Here is a 27,265-nt window from a genome sequence, read left to right on the forward strand (position 1 = left end):
GATGACCAGAGATAACCAGGTGATGACCAGAGAGATTACCAGAGAGATTACCAGAGATAACCAGGTGATGATGCTCACTGTATACACTCCTCACACACAAGATTTTTACACTGGATCACCTAGGTTGTGGTGTCTACGATGGATTGCATACAACTACCACGAACAACCTAATAGATCAGGCCAACAATTGGGAGGCCTTGTCTGGGACCTGACTGCAAGGTAACAGATTCCTGGAACCCTCTCCAGGTCACAGGTAAAAGCCACCCTGCAGTTTTCTGCTACCAAGATATGTCAAGACGACGTGCAGTGAACCTATGGCACTCTTGGGTATCCCTCGCGAGGTGCAACATGCATAACAGTATCTGTATGCTAGAATTATTATTAATCTAAGGAATTACTCTGCTGCAGCCAGACGTGAGAGAGAGCATCGAGGCCCTTATGGTTTCGGCTCTAGCTATTTATTTATAGTTTTGTGTGTGTTTAAAGTGTATATAATTGACCATAACTCGAGAGCTCTTAGTATAACACTGACTCTGGGCTACCGCCCAGCACAGTGCATGTTAAAGGGATCGAAGCACTTGCACACAAATTAAAAATTTTGAGATCATGTTAATATTAATTCGAGACGCCTAATGTTATTAACAAGTACAGTTTCAAGACGTCATGTCTAATTACCATATGAATCTTTCCTAGATGTAAAACAAAAAATCAACATTTCACTTCTCGTCTCTCAATGGCCCTCACCTGGCGGCGGATTAGTTAATCGTTCAGGTTCCATTCTGTGGACAACGAGCAAATTTGATCTCACCTTTTAGTTGCTCCTCCACCCATGGCGGGAGTTGGGGTGGGGGTGTGGTGGGGGCAGAAACCTCCACACCACAGCCTTTAGGGGCTAAGGTCTGGGAGTCAGCATCGTCAGAGGAAAGAGATCCTGTCTCAGTACTTGGGGTGTCTGTCTTGTGTGTGTCTGGGAGGAAATTAGGGGGAATTGGAATGGAGTTAATGCGTGAGCTGCTGCTGTCACTGCAGGGGCAGGGGCACTGACACCTCCCTGCTTCTTTCGGCCCAGATATCCGGTTGACACTGCCTATCGGCGAAAGCATGTCTGATCCCATACGTTGAATATTTTCAACCGGATTATTATTCTGATTGTGGATGTCGTGGGTCTTATTACCTAAAATAGTAAGAGAGAGGGAAGCAATCTGTTGTTGTTCATCTGGCTCGACCAAGGTGATGTCTGCTTCCTGGTCTTTTCCTGAAGTAGGTACTGACACAGACAACACGTACAGGGGTTTCTTGGCAATAATACCTCCATCGGACATCTGAGACTCTCCTTCTGTTTCAATAGTGACGTTGACAGTGACTCGCTTCGAGTGTCTAGCGCTGCTCGGGACGAGGTGTCTGAGGTCGGACACCTGAGGTGACCTGTTTGAACGATGCGTCTGCTTGGTAGCAGAGGACACCTGAGAATCTAAATCCTTGCCTCTGGAACTATACTCTACTGAAGTCTTGAGCTCCCTAGGATGCTCCTGTGCTGGAGGCTCCGAGTTAATAGGTTTCTCTGGAGTTTCAGCTTCCTGCTCTCTCTCTGCTACGTTGATATGGTTACTCTCCTTTATCTGGGAACTCCAGCCAGTTGCTATCGAGGCTTCCTTGTTTCGCGAAGTGGCCGAACTCTCGGTCTGGTTTACACTAGCATGGTATCTTGGATCAATCGGTGAGGAAGAAGCTGCCGGCTGCGCGAACGGCAAAACCTCTGCTATAACAGCAGGGTTCGGGGCCTCTGTCGTCTTCACATTATAATCGCTATATATGCTCCTAGGCAAGGAAGGATTTTGTCCCGTTTTGTGCATCAGGAATTTTGGAATTTTTTTATTGGAATCACTCCAATGAGAAAATTCTGAACTGCGGTAATGCTGGGAAATGCTTTCAGGGGTTGGCATGAACTTGGCGGCTTGTAGTGGAACAGAGGCTTTGGGTTGTCCTAGCGACGGGTCAAGCACAAGTGAAGGTGCAGGTGCTGGCACATCTGTGGTGATGGGAGCAGGGGTTGGAGGTCGTGTTGATGGTACGTTAGTGGTGGTTTTCACACCTCTCTCTGTAGTTGTAGTTTCCCGTCCGCCCTGTTTGTTGTTGGTCGGCGAGTAATTTGGTCCATTTTCAAAGGAGACGGCAGAACCAACCTTAGAGTAGAGCGGCACTACTTCAATCTCCAGCACCTCGTCCTGACCTTCGGGAAGTGCTTTCACTTGGGGCTCGGGGATAGCGATGTGGAACTCCTCCTTCGTGAGAGACAAGGCTCTAAGCCCCGGTGGGTAATGAGTGGCGCTGATGGGAGCACTAGTGGTTGGTTGCATCTGCAGTCGCTCCGGCATCGAGTTAAGGGTCACCACCATCTTGGGGTCTCGATAGCCTGCCTTAGCCTTACCTACGTTATCTTCCGTATCGAGAATCACGTCGTCAGACTCTTCTTCCTCGGTTACATCTTCCAAGCCAGTCTTATCTTTTTGTGCACGACCATTATTTTCGGAATAGTCGTCGAAATAATAATAATTTACTTCGTCATCATAGTAGTAGTCATCGTGTTCGTTGAGGTCGTAATCAAAAATGTGTGGGAATACATCTTTTGCCATTCTGGAGCCTTTGTAGGCGTCTGTTTCGTTATCCCCACCTCCACTAATATTCTTTTGAGACTTGGAGTCCTGGAAGTGTGGCACGCCTAGAGATTCTAAGATCTTGGAGGGAAAGCTGCGGGGGTCTGACTGGGGAATAGGACCTCCCTGTGGATCGTTAGGATCGAAGGACAACTTTCCATCTCCATAGCCTTGTGCCGCCGAGCGCCTCATCAACCTCTTGTCATCTTCTGCAGAATCTTCATCGATTGGATCACCAGCGTCATCTGTACTTTGCCTTGTGTCTCTGCCGTACCTGGAGAACCAAGTATCCACGGATGACATGGCTCTATGTGGATTAATCTTCCTGGTCCTCGATGACGAGGTTTTGTCAGTTTTATTACTCCCAGAAGTCGAGGCAGACGGCCTTGAGAACCAGGTAGCACCTGGTACTATGGTGTTCCCCGATGACTTCCGCTCTGCTTGCGTGTCTGAATCAGCCTCGGGAGCCACATAAGTCTCCAGTGTGGGGAATGATGCCATCCATGACCTGAGTGGTATGTTACGGCGCTTCAGCTTCGTCTTGTCCAGACCGGTGCTGGGTTCACCTGGAAAATGACTTCTGTGAGATGAGTACGCTGACGGGTCATCACCAAGCATGGCGTCGTAGGGATCCATATAGATCATGGATTCAGGAAAATGCTCTGGCGTATTATTACCCAAGTTAGTTACCAACAGTACGCTGGGTATGGCCTCGTACGCCTGTGGGTATTCTGTGGGCGGACGTTCAGTATCTTGCTCATACTCCACGAGCTTGGTGTCCTCGTTTTCGGGGTTGTGGCCATACACGTAGTCCGCCCCAGCCTTGACTTCCTCGCCACCTACGGCGTAGTCTTCCCCTCCGTCCCCAACAGTCTCACTGGTAGAGTTACTGTTAATAACTTCATCAGCGTCAGAATCATCACTATCAGTATCCACAGCATCACTCTCAATGTCAACACCGTCACTGTCGACATCATCACCTACACTTTCAACCTCATCACTGTCGACATCGTCCCTAACGTCGACGTCATCACCCACATCAATATCACTGTCAGGCAGCTCACTGCCGGCTTCTCCATCAGAATATTCAACAACATCAATTACTGGATCAAAAACATCATCCGCTGGATCTGATTTCTCATGCAAGATTTTAGCCTGGCTGTCAATGGAAGTGTCACTGCCAGACACGCTGGGGTCGGCCCACTTTTCACTAGTCTTAAATTGCACACCGCCTTTTACTCGTGGCCTCTCCTCGCCACCGCTGTCTTCGTCCAATATTAAAGCTTCCCTGGGCTGGTTAGTCTTGCCAAATCTCAAAATCGAATCAAAGTGGTGTTCCTTAACCTTTACTGAGGAGCCTAGTGGGTATTTTTTGTCATGTGTGGGAATGTGAAGGGAGTTACTGGTTAAATGATCGTACTGGTGAGGGAAACTTGCGGATGCAACATTTAGATCCTCGGATCTGTCAGGATCACGACCTGCTGGGGCAAGGGTAGTGGGGTCGGCCGCCACATGGGCATGCGAGGAGCCCACAGCCATTCCAGACGGGGCATTTCTGTCATTATGGGTGTTGCTGGAAGGCGTCTGTGACGACGAGTGAGGTTGTGTAACTGGTGACGACGATAGGGGGTCGCGGCTGACGTGTGTGGGGGAGTTGGAGTCAGTACCAGGAGTAGTGAGAGTCTGTAACTCCGGGTGGTGAGACGTCTCTATGGGAGAGTCAGCTAGGGGGTAAGGAGAGTCTAAAATTGGAGTGTCAGAAGCGGGGAGGTCAGAGTTACGGGTGTCTGAAGCGGGGAGGTCAGAGTTACGAGTGTCTGAAGCTGGGCGGTCAGTGTTACGGGTGTCTGAAGCTTGAAGGTCAGGGTTAGGGGTGTCTGAAGCAGGGAGGTCAGGGTTAAGAGGGGTTGGAGATGGGTCATGGGAGGAGGGTGAGTGTGGCGAGTGAGTGCCCATGCTGGCAGGTGGTAGTAAATCATGCTGCACACTTCTACGCATGCGTCTGGGTGGGGCGCCAGGCCCCGGGGGCGCTGGCGCACCCTCCGGCAAGGGCTCAAAGACAAGGTAGAGCTGCTGAAGGGGTTCCACCGGGGAAGGCTGGCGAGTGTGGTGTGTGGCGAGCAGCGGGCGACTCAGGGGGTAGAAGGGGTTACCTCTAGATGCTGCCTGGCCAGGATGAACCTTGTCCGTGATGACTGTCTCCTCGTCTACCAACACCGCACAGCCACCGTGCGTCGACCACGCCAGACTGCTCGTAGCTGTAAACATAAAAAATATACGTTATACACAATGATATGCGTAGTTTACACGTTATACACAATTATATATGTAGTTTACACGTTGGGTTAGAAAGATACGCGAGCAAATTTTCCCTCTATTAAAATCTTGCTGTGGCATTTCTTTGGGTATAGGAACTAACACATTTTTCATATCTGCATATTTCCTTGGCATAATATTGACACATTTCAGTTATCTGTGCTGACGCCACCAGAGTGTATCCCCATCTCAAGCTTGTTTACACACCTTGTGGTTTGTGATACCCTCGTCCGCGGAGGATTCTCTATCGTTTTCCATGTCTTTTGACTGTCTTTCTTCCTCTGTGTATGTTTACTCGAGCTCTGTTGTTTCAATTCCTAGTTCTAGTGTTTCTTTCATTTTGATTACAAACTCACAGGACAAAACTTTACCTCAAAAGTAAAAATAAAACACTAAGAAGCACACACACAAAATGTATCACATGAATCTTAACTTGCATCATTTTGGAACAAAATAGAATAATTTTGAAAGATAACTCTTGAACTTTCCCGAGGGGGCTTTGGTAATTAATATATATATATATATATATATATATATATATATATATATATATATATATATATATATATATATATATATATATATATAATCTTTCTTTCAACACACCGGCCGTATCCCACCGAGGTAGGGTGGCCCAAAAGGAAAAACGAAAGTTTCTCTTTTTAAATTTAGTAATTTATACAGAAGGGGTTACTAGCCTTTTACTCCTGGCATTTTAGTTGCCTCTTACAACACGCATAGCTTACGGTGGAAAAATTATGTTCCACTTCCCCATGGAAATATATATATATATATATATATATATATATATATATATATATATATATATATATATATATATATATAAACTAGCGAAAAGGTTGAAGCGAACGATTAAGATATTCTCTACAGTGACACTGTCAGCATAGTTGCGGATCCCCTGTACATGTTTGTGTAGCATATCCGAGTATCGTAGTTAGTACCATCTATATATTTTATATAGACGATCCCTTGCTAGGCCTAGGGGCTAGCATGTGACGTCACGTGATGCCACATGTGAGCGTCAGACGCCCTGCCCCTTTCTCAGTTCCCGGATAGACCTACAGGCGACTACAGGCAGGCTGGGCCTTCCCCTCACAACTGCTAATATAAGTGAATACAACCCAAGAAGTGTGTTTATCTCCATCCATCATATCTCCACGGAACCCTCCCAACAACACAAACAGGGGCTGGAGCACCCGTCAGGTGACTGTGGGTGAGGCGAGTGTGGCCCTATCCTCCGTCTACACACAATAGTCTCATAATAATACCGTTAAGTGAAAGAGGCGGGTCAGACACTAACATTCTGCTGAGCCATGTTTAACTTGTTGCTCGTCTGTAACAGAAGTGGTTGAGACAACTCCAGGACTCTCCAGAGTGCTTAGGATAATGCACCTAAGACAAGGAATTAGTAAAGCTGACATTGAGAAGAGGGGCCAGGAGCCATGAATCGACCCCTGAGACACGACTAGGCGAGCCAGCGCACACTACGAACACGTCAGCGATCAACGTCAACATCACTATTGTTTCATCAGAAATATGGAGTCACAGGACACACAAAATATCACAGTTTTGACAACTGCAATTCATGGAAGCCTTAGTAGAGTTGGCCTTCATGTTTGTACTTAATGTATGGACTTGGTTAGGAGGGGAGTAAGGGGTAGGAGGAAGAAAATATAGAAGGGAGGAAGAGGAGGAGGAAGACGACCAGGTGTCCCTGGTCTGGGACCGGGCTGCGGGAGCGATGACCCCCTGGGATCAATTACATGTAAACAAACCTGAATGACTAAGCCTTCTCTACAGCACGCAAACCCATGTACCTGCACAACATTTTCTCAAGCACAAATTACCCGCACATAGGACCGAAACGTCCTGATGTGCGGGTTATTTGTGTACTGTTCTAGTATTGTGCCTTTTCTGTTCTTTATTTTCTCGAGTAGCCAGTTGATTGTCCCATGGATTAGCCAGTTGACTGGCTAATCCATGGGACAGATATGCATATCAGACAGATATGCATATCAACCTCTACAACATAGTGTTTACAGGTTCTGTAATCTTAACACTCTAGACAGGAAAAAAAAAGATAGGTAAACTATGTCTGCCTTTCCTATGTATTCTCCTGTACAAGTACTTCAACTCCCCTGCTGAAAGTACTCAAGCGTTGGTTAAAAGGTATCCTACCTAACTTTAGGTAGGTAGACATTACGTACAGCTACTAAGTCATCCCTACCTCATCAACCCACCTCTAGTCTCCCCTCCAAACACCCCTCATCTTCTCTACATGACCCAACCCTTCCCTACCTCTGCTCACTCCTTATACCTGAGGGATGGTTTCGGGGCTCAACGTTCCCCTCGTCTACCTACCATTTCCCCACCCCTTCTGCTTCTCTTCCTCAGCATATTCTCCCCACGTCCCTAAATCCCCAGCCTCACATCTTCACACTTCCCCAGCCTAACATCTTCGCACCTCCCCAGCCTCACATCTTCACACCTCCCCAGCCCCACATCTTCACACCTCCCCAGTCTCACATCTTCACACCTCCCCAGCCCCACATCTTCACACCTCCCCAGACTAACATCTTCCCACCTCCCCAGCCTAACATCTTCGCACCTCCCCAGCCTCACATCTTCCCACCTCCCCAGCCCCACATCTTCACACCTCCCCAGTCTCACATCTTCACACCTCCCCAGCCCCACATCTTCACACCTCCCCAGCCTAACATCTTCGCACCTCCCCAGCCTCACATCTTCACACCTCCCCAGCCCCACATCTTCACACCTCCCCAGTCTCACATCTTCACACCTTCCCAGCCCCACATCTTCACACCTCCCCAGCCCCACATCTTCACACCTCCCCAGCCTCACATCTTCACACCTCCCCAGCCTCACATCTTCACACCTCCACCAACCCCCACACCCCCCCACCAGCCCCAACCCCCATCTTCACACGCCCCCACCTGCCCTGCACACTCGCACTAATCGTGTGCTCGTCATGTGAGCCTAATAATAAGCTATTTATATGCACCGTCCGCCATAACAGCGGCGTTATTCACCCGCCACACCTCCACCATTTTGCCAGCGACTAATGTGTAATTTTCAGGTTTTCACCTCAGCCCCTTACAGCCCTTGACTGTGTGTGTGTGTTTGTGTGAGTGGGAGGGGGGGGGGTAGTGACTGTGGTGCTGCTGGTATTGCTGCTACTACAACTGCTGATTCTTTTGTTCAGGGCGGTGGCGATGGTAGTGGTGGTGGTACTGCTGCTGCTTTTGCCTCTCCTGCTGGTGGTGCTAGTGCTGCTTCTACTGCAGGTGTTTTTTGCTAGTGGTGGTGGAAACAGTGTTGGTAATACCAGTGCTGCCTCTCGCAAGAATAATCACTTTCTTCAGCCGGTGGAGAGTACCACTCCAGAGTGTGCTTCTCCAGCTGCCTGGCCAAACTACTTAGAACGTCTTAATTAGGCCTATGTCTTCTTTATCTTTAGGGAGAATTTGTCCAATAATATTTATCTTCTGACGTCCTTCAAGGAGCCTGTCCTTCCTAGACTCTTAAAGGAGTCATTTTTTTTCTTCATTTCCAATCTTAAGGAATCTTTTTTATTTCTTTCGACGCTCCTAGTTTTTTTTTTCTTCGCCAAGTCCTTAAAAGAGTCTTTCCTTCCATGTTTTCACAGTCTCCCTCTCCTTTAAAGGTACATTTACAGAAGACTTTCTTGGCAATGAATACTAATTTTTCAGCATCCTTTGAGATGGTAAAAGATTATGTTGCACTGATGTTGCAAAGTGTGGCAGACGTCGCCGACCACGACACTAATGGGGTGCCCACGAGGACCAAGACGACCCTCGAGGGCAGGGAAGGAGGGCAAGGGTGCTGCCAAACCCCTTTACCTCTCTTCCCTCTTGTATCTCCTGGATGGCCCAAGTGGGAGAGGTAAGGGAAGAGAAGTGGAGGAGGAGAGGAGAGGGAGAGGAGAGGGGGGGGGAGAAGAGAACATGTCTGGTCTCTTTGATGTATCTTAAATATAATATTCAACAAATTCCCGTGATATTTCCACTCCAGACGGAATATGTTTACAAACACAAGGGGAAAAAATGAGGTTGGTTAATGCGACATTGACTCGGAAGCAACTGACTCAAGAAGATCAACCACCCAAAGACACAACATTTTTCCCATCTTGTGTCATAACCAGCTACTCTCCTCCTCCTCCTCCATCCATCCCGAGCCCTCCCTCCCATCCCCTCTTCAACTCCCCCCCCCCCACTTCCCTCCCTCTAAGAGGTTCCGGCCACTTGACGATCAAACATATTGCGGCTCTGACGTCACAGCCGCGATATGCGAAATTTTACACGAGCCGAGAGAACAAAAGTGGAATAGAAGGTCGCCTGCAATTCGGGACACTGCCAAGTGCCCTACTCTCCGCCTCAACACCTTTCACCGCTAATTAAAAAAAAAAGAGCGTGCGTTCTGGAGGAGGAGGTCGTCCGTGTGAGAGAATGCGTGTCTGCGAGGAGAGACAAAAACCCTCACTTAACGCGAACATCAAATACAACAAGTCTGCTTGCTTGTTCCTCCAGAGAAAGCTTTTAAACTCGGCTATAATATAAAAATAGACATCTACAGACAACTGTGAGCGCGTCTTGAAGTCGTAAGCGCCTGGCGTGGTTGAAGCTCCTTGACACCGCTGATTGAAGAGACTGAAGATCATAGCAAGAAGAAGAAGAGCAATAAGAGGAAAAACATCAGGAGGAAGAGGAACAGGAATGAGGAAGAAAACAACAGGAGGAATAGGAATGAGATGAAAACAGATATATGAATGAGGGGAAAAACAGGAGGAAGAGGAATGAGGGGAAAAATAAAAGGAAGAGGAATAAGAAAAATACGACAAAAAGGAACAAGAGCAGTAGGAATAAAGGTAAAATTACGGACAATATGTTAGGTAAAAGAACACAAGTGCAACTGACGCGAAATTTTGTTGTGGCAACGTTTCGCTCTCCAGGAGTTTTGTCAAGTGGGAAGAAGAAGAGAAAGTAGAGGAAAAAGACTAAGAGGAAGAGAGAGACTGGTAAAGAATAGGAAGATGATGATGAACATTCTTCCTATATTATTCTAAAGCTACGTGAACCATCCGTAATGTTTATAAAGCTCCGTGAACCATCCGTAACGTTTATAAAGCTACCTGAACCATCCGTAACGTTTATAAAGCTACGTGAACCATCCGTAACGTTTATAAAGCTACGTGAACCATCCGTAACGTTTATAAAGCTACGTGAACCATACATAACGTTTATAAAGCTACGTGAACCATCCGTAATGTTTATAAAGCTACGTGAACCATCCGTAACGTTTATAAAGCTACGTGAACCATCCGTAACGTTTATAAAGCTACGTGAACCATCCGTAACGTTTATAAAGCTACGTGAACCATCCGTAACGTTTATAAAGCTACGTGAACCATACATAACGTTTATAAAGCTACGTGAACCATCCGTAATGTTTATAAAGCTACGTGAACCATCCGTAACGTTTATAAAGCTACGTGAACCATCCGTAACATTTATAAAGCTACGTGAACCATCCGTAACGTTTATAAAGCTACGTGAACCATACATAACGTTTATAAAGCTACGTGAACCATACGTAATGTTTATAAAGCTACGTGAACCATCCGTAATGTTTATAAAGCTACGTGAACCATCTGTAACGTTTATAAAGCTACGTGAACCATACATAACGTTTATAAAGCTACGTGAACCATCCGTAACGTTTATAAAGCTACGTGAACCATACGTAACGTTTATAAAGCTACGTGAACCATCCGTAACGTTTATAAAGCTACGTGAACCATCCGTAACGTTTATAAAGCTACGTGAACCATCCGTAACGTTTATAAAGCTACGTGAACCATACGTAACGTTTATAAAGCTACGTGAACCATCCGTAACGTTTATAAAGCTACGTGAACCATCCGTAACGTTTATAAAGCTACGTGAACCATACATAACGTTTATAAAGCTACGTGAACCATACGTAACGTTTATAAAGCTACGTGAACCATCCGTAACGTTTATAAAGCTACGTGAACCATCCGTAACGTTTATAAAGCTACGTGAACCATACATAACGTTTATAAAGCTACGTGAACCATACGTAACGTTTATAAAGCTACGTGAACCATCCGTAACGTTTATAAAGCTACGTGAACCATCCGTAACGTTTATAAAGCTACGTGAACCATCCGTAACGTTTATAAAGCTACGTGAACCATACGTAACGTTTATAAAGCTACGTGAACCATCCGTAACGTTTATAAAGCTACGTGAACCATCCGTAACGTTTATAAAGCTACGTGAACCATCCGTAACGTTTATAAAGCTACGTGAACCATACGTAACGTTTATAAAGCTACGTGAACCATATGTAACGTTTATAAAGCTATGTGAACCATCCGTAACGTTTATAAAGCTACGTGAACCTTCCGTAACGTTTATAAAGCTACGTGAACCATCCGTAACGTTTATAAAGCTACGTGAACCATACGTAACGTTTATAAAGCTACGTGAACCATACGTAACGTTTATAAAGCTACGTGAACCATCCGTAACGTTTATAAAGCTACGTGAACCATCCGTAACGTTTATAAAGCTACGTGAACCATACGTAACGTTTATAAAGCTACGTGAACCATATGTGACGTTTATAAAGCTACATGAACCATACGTAACGTTTATAAAGCTACGTGAACCATACGTAACGTTTATAAAGCTACCTGAACCATCTGTAATGTTAAAACTGAACCATCTGTGATGGGAAAGTAGCACGCGGTAATGCGCATATTTAAGTAGGAATACCTAAACATGAAGAGGAGGATGGAGGAGTGGATGGAGTATGTGGGAGGAAGAGCACGGGATCGATAGAGTAAGATTGGAGGGATGGAGGAAGATACAGGGAGGAAAAGGAAGGGAAGGTGGTGGGTGGGGAGGTTGAGAGAGAGAGAGAGAGAGAGAGAGAGAGAGAGAGAGGGGGTGAGCAGACGTGAAGAAAATCGAACCAATGCAAGTTTACATAAAAGTATAAACACTCTTATACTGGAGGGAGAATAATGCCCCAAACAAGTGGACGAGAGAAATGAGGGAGAGAATGAGAGGGAGAAAGAGAATGAGGGAGAAAGAGAGAATGAGGGAGAAAGAGAGAATGAGGGAGAGAGAAAGGGAGAATGAGAGAGAGAATGAGAGAGAGGGGGGGGGACTAAGATAGGCGGCACAACTCATTTCACGGTTCACGCTCTCACTCCCCGCCACTGTGAACCTCGCTGCAGACTTTTTAAACGATTATTTTACCTTGCTCGGAAAATGACACACCAACTGAACTCAGCCGCTTCGGGAAGGGAGGGGAGCTTGCAAGGGTGTATGGGGAAGTTATAAGGGTGTATGGGGACGTTATAAGGGTGTATAGTTGCAAGGGTGTATTGGGAAGTTATAAGGGTGTATGGGGACGTTATAAGGGTGTATAGTTGCAAGGGTGTATTGGGAAGTTGCAAAGGTGTGTGAAGATGTAAGATAGGTGTGTGTAGTATACTGTGGCTCTTGTGTTGGCCAGATCAACCAGGCTGTGATGGATGTGTGGGGCAGCGGGCCTCCAGCAGCAGCAGCCTGGTTGACCAGGCAAACACCAGGCGAGCCTAGCCATGGCCGGGCTAAGGGAGTAGAAATACTATCGGAACTTATCAAAGATATATCACTGCCTTAAGCACCCTGAGACTATACAAATACTTCTTACATCCCTATGGCTCATCTGTCTTCAGTGTGTTCCACCAATGTCCTCTTTTAATTTTTTTTATACCTTGCTATCATGTCTGCTGTAGATGTATTAAAATTACTGTATGAATATGTATTTAGAGTTATGGTACTGGCATAGAGAAGATAAGAAGATACACACGAATACATATGTAGTATAGCGGACATTACCACCTGTGTCCTGTCATGTACCTGGGACTGGTTTTAACAGATTTTTTCTTTTAGTAGCCCGGCCTGAGGTTAGTCTCTAACACATTAGGTACAACTGTAGTGTGCGGCTACACTACCTTTACCTTTGATGAGTTTCGAGAGTCTCTACTCTCGGAGCCCGGCCATGGGCCAGGCTCATCTATATAATAGCTAAACTGTGAGAATAACAGCTAGCTCTTTTTCCTTCTTTTCTTCCATGACGCAGATTGGAAAAAACTCTTAAGACTGAAAAACACTTAAGAGATTATTCAGTGTTTTTATATGTAAAAAGTTAGTTATTTACACTTGTATATACTAACGCTCACAAGCCAAGACCATCCCACAAAAACAAAAATTATTCACACTAACATGCAGATAAAAAACTCATCGGAAGTAGTTAAAATATTCACAGTAACAACCCATTAAATCATTAACTTTGAAAGACTTTCCTAAAACTTCCACCAGGCCTCGTCAGATACCTCGGTAATTATTATAACCACAATCCTCGCAGAAAGGCTGAATCAATGGGCAAACAGTTGAAATGTGTTCCACAGTCAACAGCAGAAGTCACACAGAGAACGGCATTAGCACCTGCACTCACCTTGTTATGGGTAAGATATAGGTGTGCTCTGTCCTCAATCTACTGAGGATAGTGGCAATTCTTATTAAGAGACAATCCAACCACCTGCGTCCTGTTGCTTGCTAGTAATATCCACTGTCTCGTTACTTCCCAAGGTAAAGTTGAAGTGTGTAACTTCTGAAATCACTGTGAGGCAGCAGTCACATAGGATGGGTTGCGCAAATGAGGTTATGAAATGTCAGCCTGAGCTGGGCAATTTGAGTAGGGCAATGAAGACATCCCCAAACATTCCACTAGCTACGGCAGGTGGACTAGATACACGAGATTTATTCTAAGACAGGGATACGGCAAGTAAATCACCGCCATTACTACTATCGCTACTACTACTACTATTACAAATACAACTACCCTCGACACCAAAACCACGGAAACTGATCCCCAGATTTCTTTTTCAGACTTCGTCCATACATCTCTCTTTCTCTCTTAAAAAGAGAAATTTAAATTTTAATATTAAAATATCCAATCAAAACAGAGTGGGCGAGCGTGATAAGGGTATCGTACATAAAAGGGTTCCCTTCATCAGTCAGCCACTGCCAACACAGATCACAGAATTAGCATAGTATTTTCCCACTATCAATCACACCCGTCATCCCCATAGCTCGGCTCAGCAGAGACTCGCAACGAAGGTTGGCTGAGGTTAGGCAGTGGTGTGAATTGAGAGACGTTTGTGGGTGGGGTGTTGGGGGTCTACGTTCCCCCACTTCCATCCCCTTTACACCCTTCCTCCCACGCCCATAAATCTGAGATACCCCTACGCCTATAGGGCTAATATAACTCCCCCCTTCACGCCCCATAGGTCTAATATAACCTTACCCCCTCCACGCCCATTCTCCCTAGACACGCATCAATGCCCTCAAAGCCATCTCATATGCCTCGGCAGAATGCCTCTCCAAAGCCTATCGCACACGCCTCCTAACCCCCCCTCTCAATCCTATCTTCAATTTCCCATCCACCCCTTAAATGCTACCTCCATTTCTCTCCCCCTCAACTCTGCCTACACTGGTGATTGCTGAACTATAGGACCAGGAAGAGATGCACACAGCTAAATGGGCAAGTGAAGCAACAACGGTAAAGCTACAAACATCAACTATGAGTCCTTACGACAATTTTCCCTGTGGGTTTTGAAAGGTCTGAAGCACTGCAAATCTACAGCGAGTTTACAATTTACAGAAGAATCTTCAACGAAAAAAATAAATAGAAGAGGCAGTAACTGGACTGCTCGAAAACTGAAGAAGGTACTCGTAATACAGATATATGAAGACAAGATTGAAGTAGAGGCCAGCATCACTGACCAGCAACCCGTCCTAAGTATTGGAAAAGACAATTAAGAAAAGCTTGGTGACATACCTACAGGAAGAGAGCTCACAAGAGAAAATTAGTATGGTTTTAGTGATGATAAATCCTGCCTCAAAAACTTACTGGTGTTGGAACGTATTAAGAAACACAAGGAGTACGAGGATGCATATTCTTACAATGGCGGAGAGTACTCTAGCAACAGTATCTCCATCAATGACTGGCCCACAAACTACAATAGCAGAAAAGGGTGGAAGGATAGGCTCTCTAAAGAAACATTGCCTAAATAACAAAAAACAAGGTGAAGGGTATGAGAGTAACTATCAGCATGTAATTTATCCTCATTTTACAGCGTTCGTTTGTTATGCAACTTCCAGCGCCAAAATCCGTACCTTCCGTGTATAATAAAATTATATTTTGTTACGATTACTTTAATGTAAGTTACATTAGCCTCTAAAAATACATTTAACCAGAAATCTGATTAACAAACGGCGCTACAAGTCTGGCAGCTGGGGGTCTCTGCGAACCCAACGTTAGAATCTGGATGCATATCATGCGTGGTGCAAGGATGGGTTGCAGGCAAGAGTAACTAGCGGGGGCCCTCAAGTATCAGTACCGGGGCCACTCAGTAGGAGGTACACACGGCGAGCCTGCTGAATCTAACTCTTCAGAACTCTATGCACAACCACTTTCAGAAGCTAGATTGTTGTATTGCTTCACGAAGCGTTAAACCCATATGAGTTATTCAGCGCAATACGTGATGGAGGCTCTATTCTCCGTCCGCTAAGCGTGATCACTGACCACCCAGGCCATCCTAGACTTTCTCAGGAATTACAGAAAACCTAGACTAGATCCGGAGCTGAGGTGACTTCAGCAGCAAGAGAAAGTATACATTCTTTGCTTTCTCTTGCTGCTGAAGTCACCTCAGTCACAGAGGAAAGAAGGACCAAGAGGAAATGATAATAACATAAATATAAAGGGATTTTATAGGTCACACAGAGACAGCCTGAAACCCAAGGAACAGAGACTGGGCGGCATAGATGGAAGATACAAACATAAATGAGCCACAGTAAAGTTAAAAAATAATACTTCAGTCTGACACAACAAGCGTAATCTGGAAGTGGTGGAGGTAAATTCTATACACAGATTCAAGAGCAAGTACGACCTTGCCCAAGAGGCCAGGATCCATGCGAGACAGGCGGAACCAGAATTGGGACCCAACCCTTACAAACTATTTATTATGATCTAAAGTGCACACAACTGCATCTCTCTCCTCACATCACCACAAACAGAAAAACTACAAAACAGGTAACTTCTCTCACAGTGACAGAGTGATGTTTAGTCTCTGGCTTAACCTTATGATTGCCGGGCTCATCACACTGTTGGTGCTGGATCTGGCAACCAAAAACACATACCAGTCTTGATAACTCGGCCCATTAAGCAGCAAGAAGCTCCATCTCTTACTCATTATCATATATTAATAGTAATAGCCAAGAGGGTTAGGAAGATGAGGGGGGAGGAAAGGGAAGAGTAAAGGGGAGGAGCGACGCGAAAGGAGGATAGGAATGTTAAGAAAGGAGAATAGGAATGGGGGAGATAGCTAAATAAGGGAAGAGATTACGAGAGTTAGGAAGGATGGTAGTGAGCACTATAGGCAGGATACAAGAGCAACGAAGGTGGAAAGGAGAACAGATAGGAGATATGAAGTAAGGGATTGCGGAAGGACAGAGACAAGAGGGCTGGTGGGAGAACAGGTACAACAGAACTAGTGGGAGAACAACGCCAGCAGGACTGGGTGACGGCTTGGATCATGTTGGAGGCGGCGGGTGCTCGCACACTGTGAAATTAACCCCGAAGCCCAGCTGATACCCGCTCCCCCCCCCCTTCCCTCCCAATTCTCTTCCTTTTACTCCCTCCCTCCTCTTGACCCCATCTCTCCATTACTACTGTTTCTACCACTATCATCAGCAAGACGTACATAGATCGTTTAAAAAACTTTAAATGATCCATTTTGATATTTTCTTAATGACAGCACTGTATTTCCAGCGAAAACAAAGGTTTATTAATGACAGCATCACATTTCCATTACAAACAAAGGTTATTTCACACACAAACATAAACCTCATCGAGTTTCCAACTTCGTATTTTCATGAACATTCTTCCAGTCGTCAACAGTGTTGTTGCCGTTGATCAGGCCCTGATCCACCGGGAGGCCTGGTTATGGACCGGGCCGCGGGGGCGTTGATCCCCGGAATAACCTCCAGGTAGCCCCGGTACATCAGCAACCACGTGCCGAAGTCCAAACCTCTCGCAACAATTTATTCTCGTTTGACTACGTTAATTTTCTTACTGCTTCCTGAAAATTTACAAATACTGAATATTAGAAGCTTTAAAAAAGCAGAGATACCAAGCCAGTGATGATACTCTTCAAGCCACCTGTATACGAACAGCCCCCATGCAAAACAAGCAAAATAGCAGAACTGTAGAATGTACAGTGAACCTCCACTCCCTGTATATATTCAGTGATACACCTAAATTATTTGAAATAGTAGAAGTCCTTTGAACTGTACTCCCTAGAACGTAGGCGAGAAAGATGCATTTTAATTTATACCTGGAAAATTCAGGGGGGTTTGGTCACAGATTTGCACACACAAACTGCAAGAGGTTTAGCAGACGGTGAAAAATACCCTCAAATTAAAAGCAGGGTTGCTTTCAGTATACTAAGAGATAAGCATAAATGTGAAGGTACCAAGACTTTTCAATCCCCTCCCTTCATATATAAGGACACAAAAGGGTGAATTACTCAGATCCCTTCGCTGTCTTCAAACGGGCACTTGGGAAGTTTTAGTTCCTGATCAGCTGGGCTGTGGTGCATGTGTTGGACTAGGTGCAGCTAGCACGAAAAACCTAGTTGTTAAGAGCGTCATCTAGGGAAAACTTGGTCTGGGACTGGGCCGCTTGGTCGGGGACCTCGGAAATCATCTTTAACCTTCAGGTTGCATAAAGCTACAAAACTATATATAGTCTGGCAAGGCGGTGACTGCCAAGCGGTAAAAAAAGAAAAAAGAACGTTCAAATCTGTACATATCCAGCTTTGTCTCTGAACTTTGCAAGTTGACTGAATTGTTCCGGCTATAGTACTACTGAAGAATAAGTGAAGAACGCTTCCAGTAGGGAAGGGGGGGTTGAACGCCCCCACGACCCGGTCACAGACCAGGCCTCCCAGTAGATCAAGGCCTGATCAGCCAGGCTGGTTACTGTTGGCCACACCTAGTCCACCGTATGGTCAGGAACTGATTCAAGGAACTTGTCCAGCTCTTTCTTAACCTTACATCTGGTAAGCCTTTGATGAGTTCCAAGAGTTTTTCCAACTCCCAGAGCCCGGCCTTGGGCCAAACTCGCCAGGTTCTTGACAGCCAGATGTTAGTTGGTATTTTCCCTTATCCACTATACCAATATTTCTAACACTAAAGCACATGTAAAAAGAAAACTCAGTATCATGTCAATATATGACGTTATTAAACACGTAAAATATATCTTGGCAAAATTTAATTGTAAAATGTCAAGAGAGTCGAATCTCCTATCACGTCCAAAAACCCCTATGACTCAAATACAGAAACTGTATCAAATTAAGCTGTAATTAGAGGCAAAGAAAATTTCCGGGATGATTTCTGTACCATTACTACCGAGTGGTGGAGACGGATCTGAGGGGAAGAGAGATCTGAGGGAAGACAGGTCTAAAGGGGGGAAATCCTAGAGGAAGACAGGTCTGAGGGCAAGACAGGTCAACGAAGGAAACATGTCTGAGGGAAAGACAGGTCTGAGGAGTAGAGATCTGAGGAAAAGACATGTCTGAGAGCAAGACATGTCTAAGGGGGAGACAGATCCGAGGAAAAGGCAGGTCCTAGGGCAAGGCAAACATCAAGATGACTTACTTAAACTTTGGTTACGGAGAAGGAAGGAAGAAAGTTTTGAGTATATACGAGAATGGTGATGTATAACTCCAAAGATAACTGCAATGTGTATACGAGTATAACTACGAAGTACATATATAAGCACCACAACGATAACTAATGTAAACATGAAACCTACAGTGTGTACCACTGTATTCATCCAGTTCTTGGTAGGTAAAAATAACCTTGAACCCCTTAAGGAAATGGTATAATTTCCTCGAGGTACTGTTTTACCTTACCAAATATCCGACAACTTTGCAACGTTTGCTAAATACTGGACTTTTGGTATACCTTTGTTTTACCTATGAAGGCTTTCCAGAGGCGTTTCACTTTTATCACAAAGTAAAGCCACAGGGTAAAGCGTGACTTTCTACGTCATTTATATATTCTGGTTTGTCTTTATAATGTCTTTGCATTCTTCTGCCATCAACGCAGCTACCTTATGTTCTTGATTTTTTCTTCTTCAAAAGTCGAAAGATGTTATTTTTATCAAGGGTATCTAAAGGTGCTGTTGCTACCCCTTAAATTTTACCACAAAGTTAGAAACTGAACATTCTGTATATCAAATCTTTTGCTGTTATATGTTGTGCCGAATAGGTAAAACGAATAAGGTAAGCGAAAATTTGTGTATGCAATAATTTCGCAAAACTCATTCAGAACCTAACGAAAAAAGTATATTTCATTGTGTTTATTATTAAATAATTGTGAACTTATTTAAAATATATTTAGTTGGATTAGGCTAAATTAACTTGCGCTTGTTATAATAAGGTTAGGTAAGTTTTCTAAGGTTCTTTTGGTACATTATTATTATAATCATGGGGGAGCGCTAAATCCGTAGGATTATAAAGCGCCTGGGGGGATGGAAGGTATTCAGGCTCAATTCAGGGAACCGGAGCACAGATCCAATTCCCTAGATCAAGAGCCCCTCACCAGCGTCCTTTCGTTCAAAATTATTAATTGTTTACATTAACATAATTGAAAAATGCATCTTTAAACGTATAAGAGAAAATTTTAGAAAGGACTTAATGTTAAAATGAGTTCTTGCTAACTGACCAGTTTTACCTATATTCCCTCTATATACAGTAAAATATCTCGAGTATATACGGTAGTATATACCTCTGGCAGTGAGGTGCAGACGAGTGTAATTTACTTTGTTTCAAGGACTTCACTAAAAATCTGATGATAAATTCTTCAACAGCAAGGCGAGAGATGTGTTGAGGGCGGAGAGACGGGATGGGGAAGGGGCTTGGCGGAGAAACGGGCGGAGAGATTGAGGAAGGGACAGGCGGAGAGGGGAGGCGTCCTAGAGTGGCAAAGGGACGCACCATCTTACCACCACTCTGGGACGCTATCAAAGACTCCCCTACGGCTCCATTACCAGGTAGAGATGACGGGACTAGGGGATAGGAAGGGATCTCGGGTCCCTCACCACCCCCTATATCTTTCATCCCCTTCCTTTTGTCATCCCTACGAGGCACTCCCCTTTCCCCCACATTCGCCTCTGCCTCTCTCTTCCAGGCACTCCCCTACACACACTTCTACCTCTACCCATTTTTCTATCTCCAAACTCAGTTTAAGAGCATTTTGCCCACAGCTAAAATAACCCAAATTCAATCCGGGGCTGGGCGGGGCGGGGCGGGGCGGGGCGGGGCGGGGCGAGTGTCGTGTCCGGGGTATCTATCAAACCATTCTCACATGTACCTACGCCAGGGACATTAATAATTAAAATGCGTATATTTTTCACCTTTCCGACAGCTTGGGTGTATGATGGTGGAAGTTAAGTGCATAATTTTGTCACAGCAGTTAATATATTTACGACTTCCGTTTATTTTATATATTTTAAAGTATGGAGAAATATTTTGATAATGTAAATAGTAATATTTTCCAATGCATCTTTGTTTTGAAGTTATGAATATAAAAACACTTTGATTAACGTTACAAGCGTCTGCTACCAAAGTCGAAGTGATATGTTTACCCCAGAGTGAATGGCAGTCAGCGATTAAGGTAGATTGTACCAGAGAAAAGTGCGCTCTGCTGTGGATTATCTAGGCATTAATATTTCATCCATCAATAATATCACCCATACAATATTCAATTCTAACAATTGTATGTTAGGGGTTTTCGCTGAATTAGAGTAGGGAACTTATTTCTGGCGTGTTCTATTTTCTTGAACTAGAAAATTAAGAAATTTGATTTGGACTATATTTTTCTTATTTTTACTTAATGTGGTGCAGAGTAAATTTCATCCCCTTCAGGCTGAAATTTATTTAGAGCCACTGACAGTGAGACATATATAGGCAACTGTTGGTCTTAACATCTTCTGCCCTTTGTTCAACTAGCAGTAAACACACGTAGGATTAAGTCAACTGTTGTATGTAGTAGAGTAGGTAAGAACTTAAGTACAAGTCATACTAGCATTTTTTGGTTATCCTGCAGGAAAACCTTATTGCCACTGTGGCACCACTGCTTTTCATGGAATTTATTTTTTTATTCCTCCCGTATTTCTCACTCCAATTAGTTTACATAATACACTTACCCAATTTAAATCCATTATTTTGAGTACCAATCCATTTTGAGTTCTTTCTTGAAAGGATATCAGCAGAACCTTATTTATAAGAACGGAGGAACACTGCAGCAGGCCTACTGGCCCATACAAGTCGAGTAATTCTCAAAACCAACCATCGAGTATCTTTCATCTACAGAGTACGTGATTATTTCTCCACTTCTCTAGAGTACACTTCCAGAGCTCTGAGGAGATCAAAATTGTTGATTTCTTTTAAGGTTTGTACGCAAGCAGTAAATGACTTTTACAACACTCACACAGGTAAATTTTCCAAGTCTGCCTTACTTTGAAGACAGTTACGAGGGTAGAAGACTATGATACCCGAGTGATCTAAACAAGATCACAAGTGCTTGAGGAAACCCATCATTCCCTCTTGTTTTAAACGTTCTTATCCATCCCCTCTATTTTATTGACTTTGGCTGAATTGTTACTATTGTCTTTTTTACATATTGGGTCGTCTAACATTAATATTTCGAGATCTTGCTATATTTTACATCATTGTTTTGACTTGTTCTTCCTTATAGAAGCAGCTGAGATATGTTAACTTTGAACGTCGTATTATTTACCATCACTCAAGGGACGATTTTGTTGAATAATCTAATGCTTTTAGTGGTTTCTAGGGAGGTAACCTGCATGTTTGCTTTGCTGTCTTCCGTATAGAATAAGTTAGCTGTAGTTTGTGCATTTCCCCGCACAGGCGCCAGGACAGAGTTTTCTGCTGTACTGCAGTCACAGCTGATCTGAACAATAACACTACACAAGCACACGGACCCACACACATGCTTATAATCATTCTCCCATTCATTGCATTTGTTTCAGTATTACATTCTGTGTCCTTTTATCTTCAATTCTCCCTCAAGTCTCTCTTCATCCCACTCCCTATTTCTCGAGTGAGTTTCCTCAAAGCTCCATCCCTCTGTCAACCTCTCAAATCCACCGTTTCTCCTCGCCTTTGAAATTCCACTCCACACCTATCCTTTCCTCACACCTTTCCATCCCTTTCTCCACTCCCCACCACTTTATGCCTCTCCATCGCTCTTTCTCCCTCTCTGCGCCTCTACTGTCAAGATAATTGTGGGGCTGACGCTGGGTAACACAAACACCAGTATTTGATAAGTATTAAGCCCCGGGATGAAGGGCTTAGGGTGATACATTAGGGGCCAAGGGATTCACGCTAAATATGAATGAATAAACACACACACTCACTCTCTCTCTCTCTTTGTACTTACCTCTATATACTTGCTGGTGTCGAGTCTCGGCTCGACGTGTGTATATGCATTCTCGCGTATATTTGAACATAGTTATCTACTGTTTACTTCGTCGACCATCATTCCTAGTTTCTGGCCTCTAAGAGCCCTCTCATACCTACTCCTAAAACTGTGTACGAAGTGTGCTGCTTCCACCATCAATTTATTCGGCATATTCATCCCCCATAACGTTGAATGTCCTTGAGATTTATCTATGTTTTTAGCAATATTCCCCTTCCCTTGGCCTCATCATGCAGCCCCAGCACGCTACACCTGTTGCAAGCGGTGCCAGAGAGTGCCGAACCCCAATGCTAAGAGTGGCAGAGAGGGTGTGAAGCTACAATGCCGCTCGAGGAATTACCAGCAGAGGAATCTAATCGTTGCCTGACACCCCGACTGTCTCTTGTTTTATTTTGTATTTCGCCCATTGGTTCGTCTGTCGATTAGAGGATACGAGGTTAATGCTGATAAAATGTTGGTTAATAATTAAACCCCACAATACCCTTGCTAGAACAATTCAAAGCTAGCCCACAATACCGCTGCTGAAACAATTCACAACTAGCCCACAGTATAGTTGCTACAGCAAATCAAGGAAATTGATATGTTACATAATTAGAACTTCCAAAACAAAAGATGCCAAGCCAGTGACGATACTCTTTAAAGTCATTGCTTCTCTCTAGACTGGAACATTGTTACACAGTTCCATTTAAGATGGGCGAAAACCCAGTTCTGTATAATACACAAGAGAACATTTACTGCCAGTATTCAGCTATGCACCTATTTTATTAGGGACGTCTGAAGCCAAACTAACGCAAGATAAATCATAATTTACATCTAGAAAATTCTGGAGGGCTTGGTCTCAAATGTGCACTCTGAAATTACTCCCTAAGCGAAAGCTAAAGGTTCTGAGGACGGTGAAGAATATTTTTACAATGAAAAGAATGGATGCAATAACCACACTAAGAGTTGAAGACTTTTCAACGCCCTCCTGTCATACGTAAGAGGAATTAACGCAAGACGTATAGCTACCCTTAAGAGGTAACTGGATAAGTTCCCTCAGTTAGTTCCTGACCAACCAGGCTGTGGTGTCTCTGAACTGCATGCTGCCAGCACCAGCAGCCTGGTTGATATGGTCATTTACCAAGAGGCCTGGTCCAGAACCTGCTCATGGGAATAAGTGAGCCCCCGGGATGCTCTCCAATTAACCCTAAGGTATTAGCAAGTCTCTACCTACCTGGAGAATGTTCAGAGGCACAGTTCCAGACCTTTGTTGTACCTTTGACGGGTTTCAATGTTTCCTACTCCAGGAGCCAGGCTGTAGGCCAGGCTTGTGTGGTCAACACGGCTGATGTTGCATATTCACAAACAAGAACAAGTGAGTGTGTTTATGACAACGGGACAACTTCGCCCCTTGCACGTAACATCTATCTTTTCTAATTCTTTTTGCTTGCTTGAGAGAATTGGGTGATGCATGGAAGCAAACGACGAAGAGAAAGATAAAGAAGGGGGAAGAAGAAGAGACAAGTAAAGACAAGAAGGTGAAGGAATAGGATGAGAATGAAGAGGAATATTAGTTCATTATTGTGATGGGGTGTGGTGGAAGAGAGGGGATAGTGAAACCTGAGTGGTGTACCCCGCAGAGTTGTGCAGATTCTCATTTCTCTCTCTCTCTCTCTCTCTCTCTCTCTATCTCTATCTCTCTCTCTCTCTCTCTCTCTCTCTCTCTCTCTCTCTCTCTCTCTCTCTCTCTCTCTCTCACACACACACACACACACACACACACACACACACACACACACACACACACACACACACACACACACACACACACACACACACACACACACAATTACATAAGATACTAGGAACGAGGTATGAACTGAGTGTTTAAGTTGTGGAGAGGAAAGTTATACACACTTTGAAGTATAAGTGTAATAAGACTTGAAGCACCAGGAAGCATTTTGTGTGTGTGTGTGTGTGTGTGTGTGTGTGTGTTGTATACCTTTGAAGAGTTTCGAGAGAGTATCTACTCTGAGCCCGGCCATGGGCCAGGCTCGTACATCCCAACGACGACAGTAGCAATGTTTAGCTTCTCCGTCATAATTCCCGCTGCTAGTACCTGTGCTACCTTGTATCCCAGAGGTGACAATGGGAGTATCAAGAGTCTCCATTATATTTCTTGCTGCTAGTATTTGCAACACACAAATGGTTCTCTTCGGATACAGCATTAACAGCTGGAGAACAAGATAGTAGTGCAAGGGAATAATTAACCAGAGTTTTGGTCGTGGTAGCAGCCATGGTTTCAGTGGTACAAGTAACAGTACTAACAGTAGCTGCTGTAATAGAGTTGATGGTAGTAGTATGATTTCATAGCAAATTTTAATATAGTAGAGCGCTGCTTCGGCGTCAACTGGAAGGAGTGCAGGGTGGGGAGAGAGCCTTAAACATTTCTATTATGATCCGAGCTGGCCAGGGAACATCTGCAGAGGTAATACAAACTATTATGTGTTCCTGTGATCAGACAGATTAAGTAGATAAATACCTCTGGTATCTTTCTAATGTTATCTACCCCCCCCCCCACACACATATCTTCCCCACTACCACATGTACTTTCCTCATTATCACATACATGAAATTCCCCCACCACCACATGCAGTATGTTATGTGCCTCCTCCACTAACACATGTACTTCCCCCACTGACAAACTCCCCACTTTCCCTATTTCGTTCGCTCGGGAACTGATGAGTTTTAGACATTTTGTCTCTTCTCCTTTTTCTATTTCTCTCTCTCTCTCTCTCTCTCTCTCTCTCAGGATGGTGGAAAAGAGCGACAAGCGCGCACTAAGTTATATTTAATTTTATATCTTCACTGTTCTTAATAGTTAACGTTTCTCCTTCGTAGTTCTCCCCTCTTCTTTTCCTCTCCCCTCCCCTCTTTTCCCTGCCACTGTCCCTCGCGTCCCTGCCACTGTTCCTCTCGTCCCTGCCACTGTCCCTCTCATCTCTGCCACTTGGTGTAGCAGAGTCATAGAGGTCACAACTTGGGCTACAGGCTGCAGGAATCAACCTTAAGGGGCAAAGGATTGTCTGCTGCTGTAATCCCTTAACACCTATAATTAATACTCTTCGACGTTCACCACACAACTGTCAACACCAGGGAGGAAGGAGGGAGGCAGAGAGGGAGGGAAGAAGGTAAGGAGGGAGAGAGAGAGAGAGAGGGAAGGAGGGAGAAGTGCGATGGAGGGGAGGTTTGCTAAGGAGGGAAATGCAGAGGAGGGAAGGAGGGAGGAATGCAAAGAAGGGCAGAAAGGAGACATGCAAATTAGGGGAATAGTGAAAGGGAGGGGAGAGGAGTGCAAGAAAGGCAAACAAGGAGAGAGAGAAGGATGAAGGGAATCAGGAAGTAGAAATGAAGGTTAGGGTGGAGGGCGTTAGATGGAAGAAGTGAAGGAGGGAGATGGAGGTTAAGAAGGCTGAATACAAAGATGGAAGCAGGCATCACTGATGTAAGGAGGGATATTGATATAAGGGAAGATGGGAGGGGGAGAGGAGAGGAAGGAGGAGGTTAGGAGGGAGTAGGGAATCTCTTCATATCCCCGTCGCACATTCTTTTCCATGTACTCTTTCCTGTCCTCTTGCCCACCTCTCCTCTCCCTTATCTTAATCTATTCTTCCACCTCTCTATTCTCTTCCCTCGTCTTTTCTCTTAACACTCGCTACCTCCTGTTCTCTTCTCCCTCTGCTACCACTACTATTTACCCCTGCAAGGAAGGTATCCTCATCCTGGTAAAGGACTCGTGGTTCCACAGAACTGAAGTTATCCTACCCATGGATAAATACTGATTTCTCCCAATACTCCAGACGCTGGTGTATGGGTCAAAATAATAATAATAAAACATAATTTAGGGGAGAGAGAGAGGTCAGACTAGCACAATCTTGGAGTAAGCGGCACCAGCATGGAGCCCCCTCACCTGCAAGACAATATGCAAAGCCTCTGTCGACTAGACTCGTACTTGAACTTTACAGAATGAACTAAAAGGAGAGACTTGAGGAATTCATCTATCCTCAGGGAGAGAGGAGGAGAGACATGGTCATGATATGTAACATACTCAGGGGACCCGAGTGAAGAGACTAGCTTTTCGGCGTGTAGCAACAGCAGAAGAGAAAAATAGCAGCTGCAGAATACAGCGCAGCAACACCAGAAGAAGCGCACAACAGAAAATACATAAAAAGCAGCAACAACACAAGGAACAACAGCAGCAGTCTCACGAAGCAGCAGGAACCAGAGGCACATAAACTAACAACGGAAAGCAGTTAACAGCAGCAGACTGAACAACGGAAAAGTTACAGCAGCAGGAAGAACAAGCAGCAGCAGCAGTATACAACAGAAGAAGCAAGAAGCAGCAGCAGCATACAACAGAAGAAGCAAGAAGCAGCAGCAGCATACAACAGAAGAAGCAAGAAGCAGCAGCAGCATACAACAGAAGAAGCAAGAAGCAGCAGCAGCATACAACAGAAGAAGCAAGAAGCAGCAGCAGCATACAACAGAAGAAGCAAGAAGCAGCAGCAGCATACAACAGAAGAAGCAAGAAGCAGCAGCAGC

The 27,265-nt window shown here is 44.6% G+C and overlaps 1 protein-coding gene across 5 annotated transcripts in view; it reads right to left on the reverse strand.

Moving 5' to 3' along the window:
* LOC128696087 (teneurin-m-like) overlaps positions 1 to 27,265 on the reverse strand; it is a 395,373-nt gene that overhangs the window by 109,676 nt on the left and 258,432 nt on the right. For all 5 annotated transcript variants that reach the window (XM_070094985.1, XM_070094987.1, XM_070094986.1 and 2 more), the window contains one exon: positions 809 to 4,912. In XM_070094985.1, coding sequence (XP_069951086.1) covers positions 809 to 4,912 — 4,104 coding nt within the window. The remainder of the gene's footprint in view (positions 1 to 808; positions 4,913 to 27,265) is intronic.

The sequence above is a fragment of the Cherax quadricarinatus genome, chromosome 48 (genome assembly GCF_038502225.1).
Source record: "Cherax quadricarinatus isolate ZL_2023a chromosome 48, ASM3850222v1, whole genome shotgun sequence".
Classification (NCBI taxonomy): Eukaryota; Metazoa; Arthropoda; class Malacostraca; order Decapoda; family Parastacidae; genus Cherax; species Cherax quadricarinatus.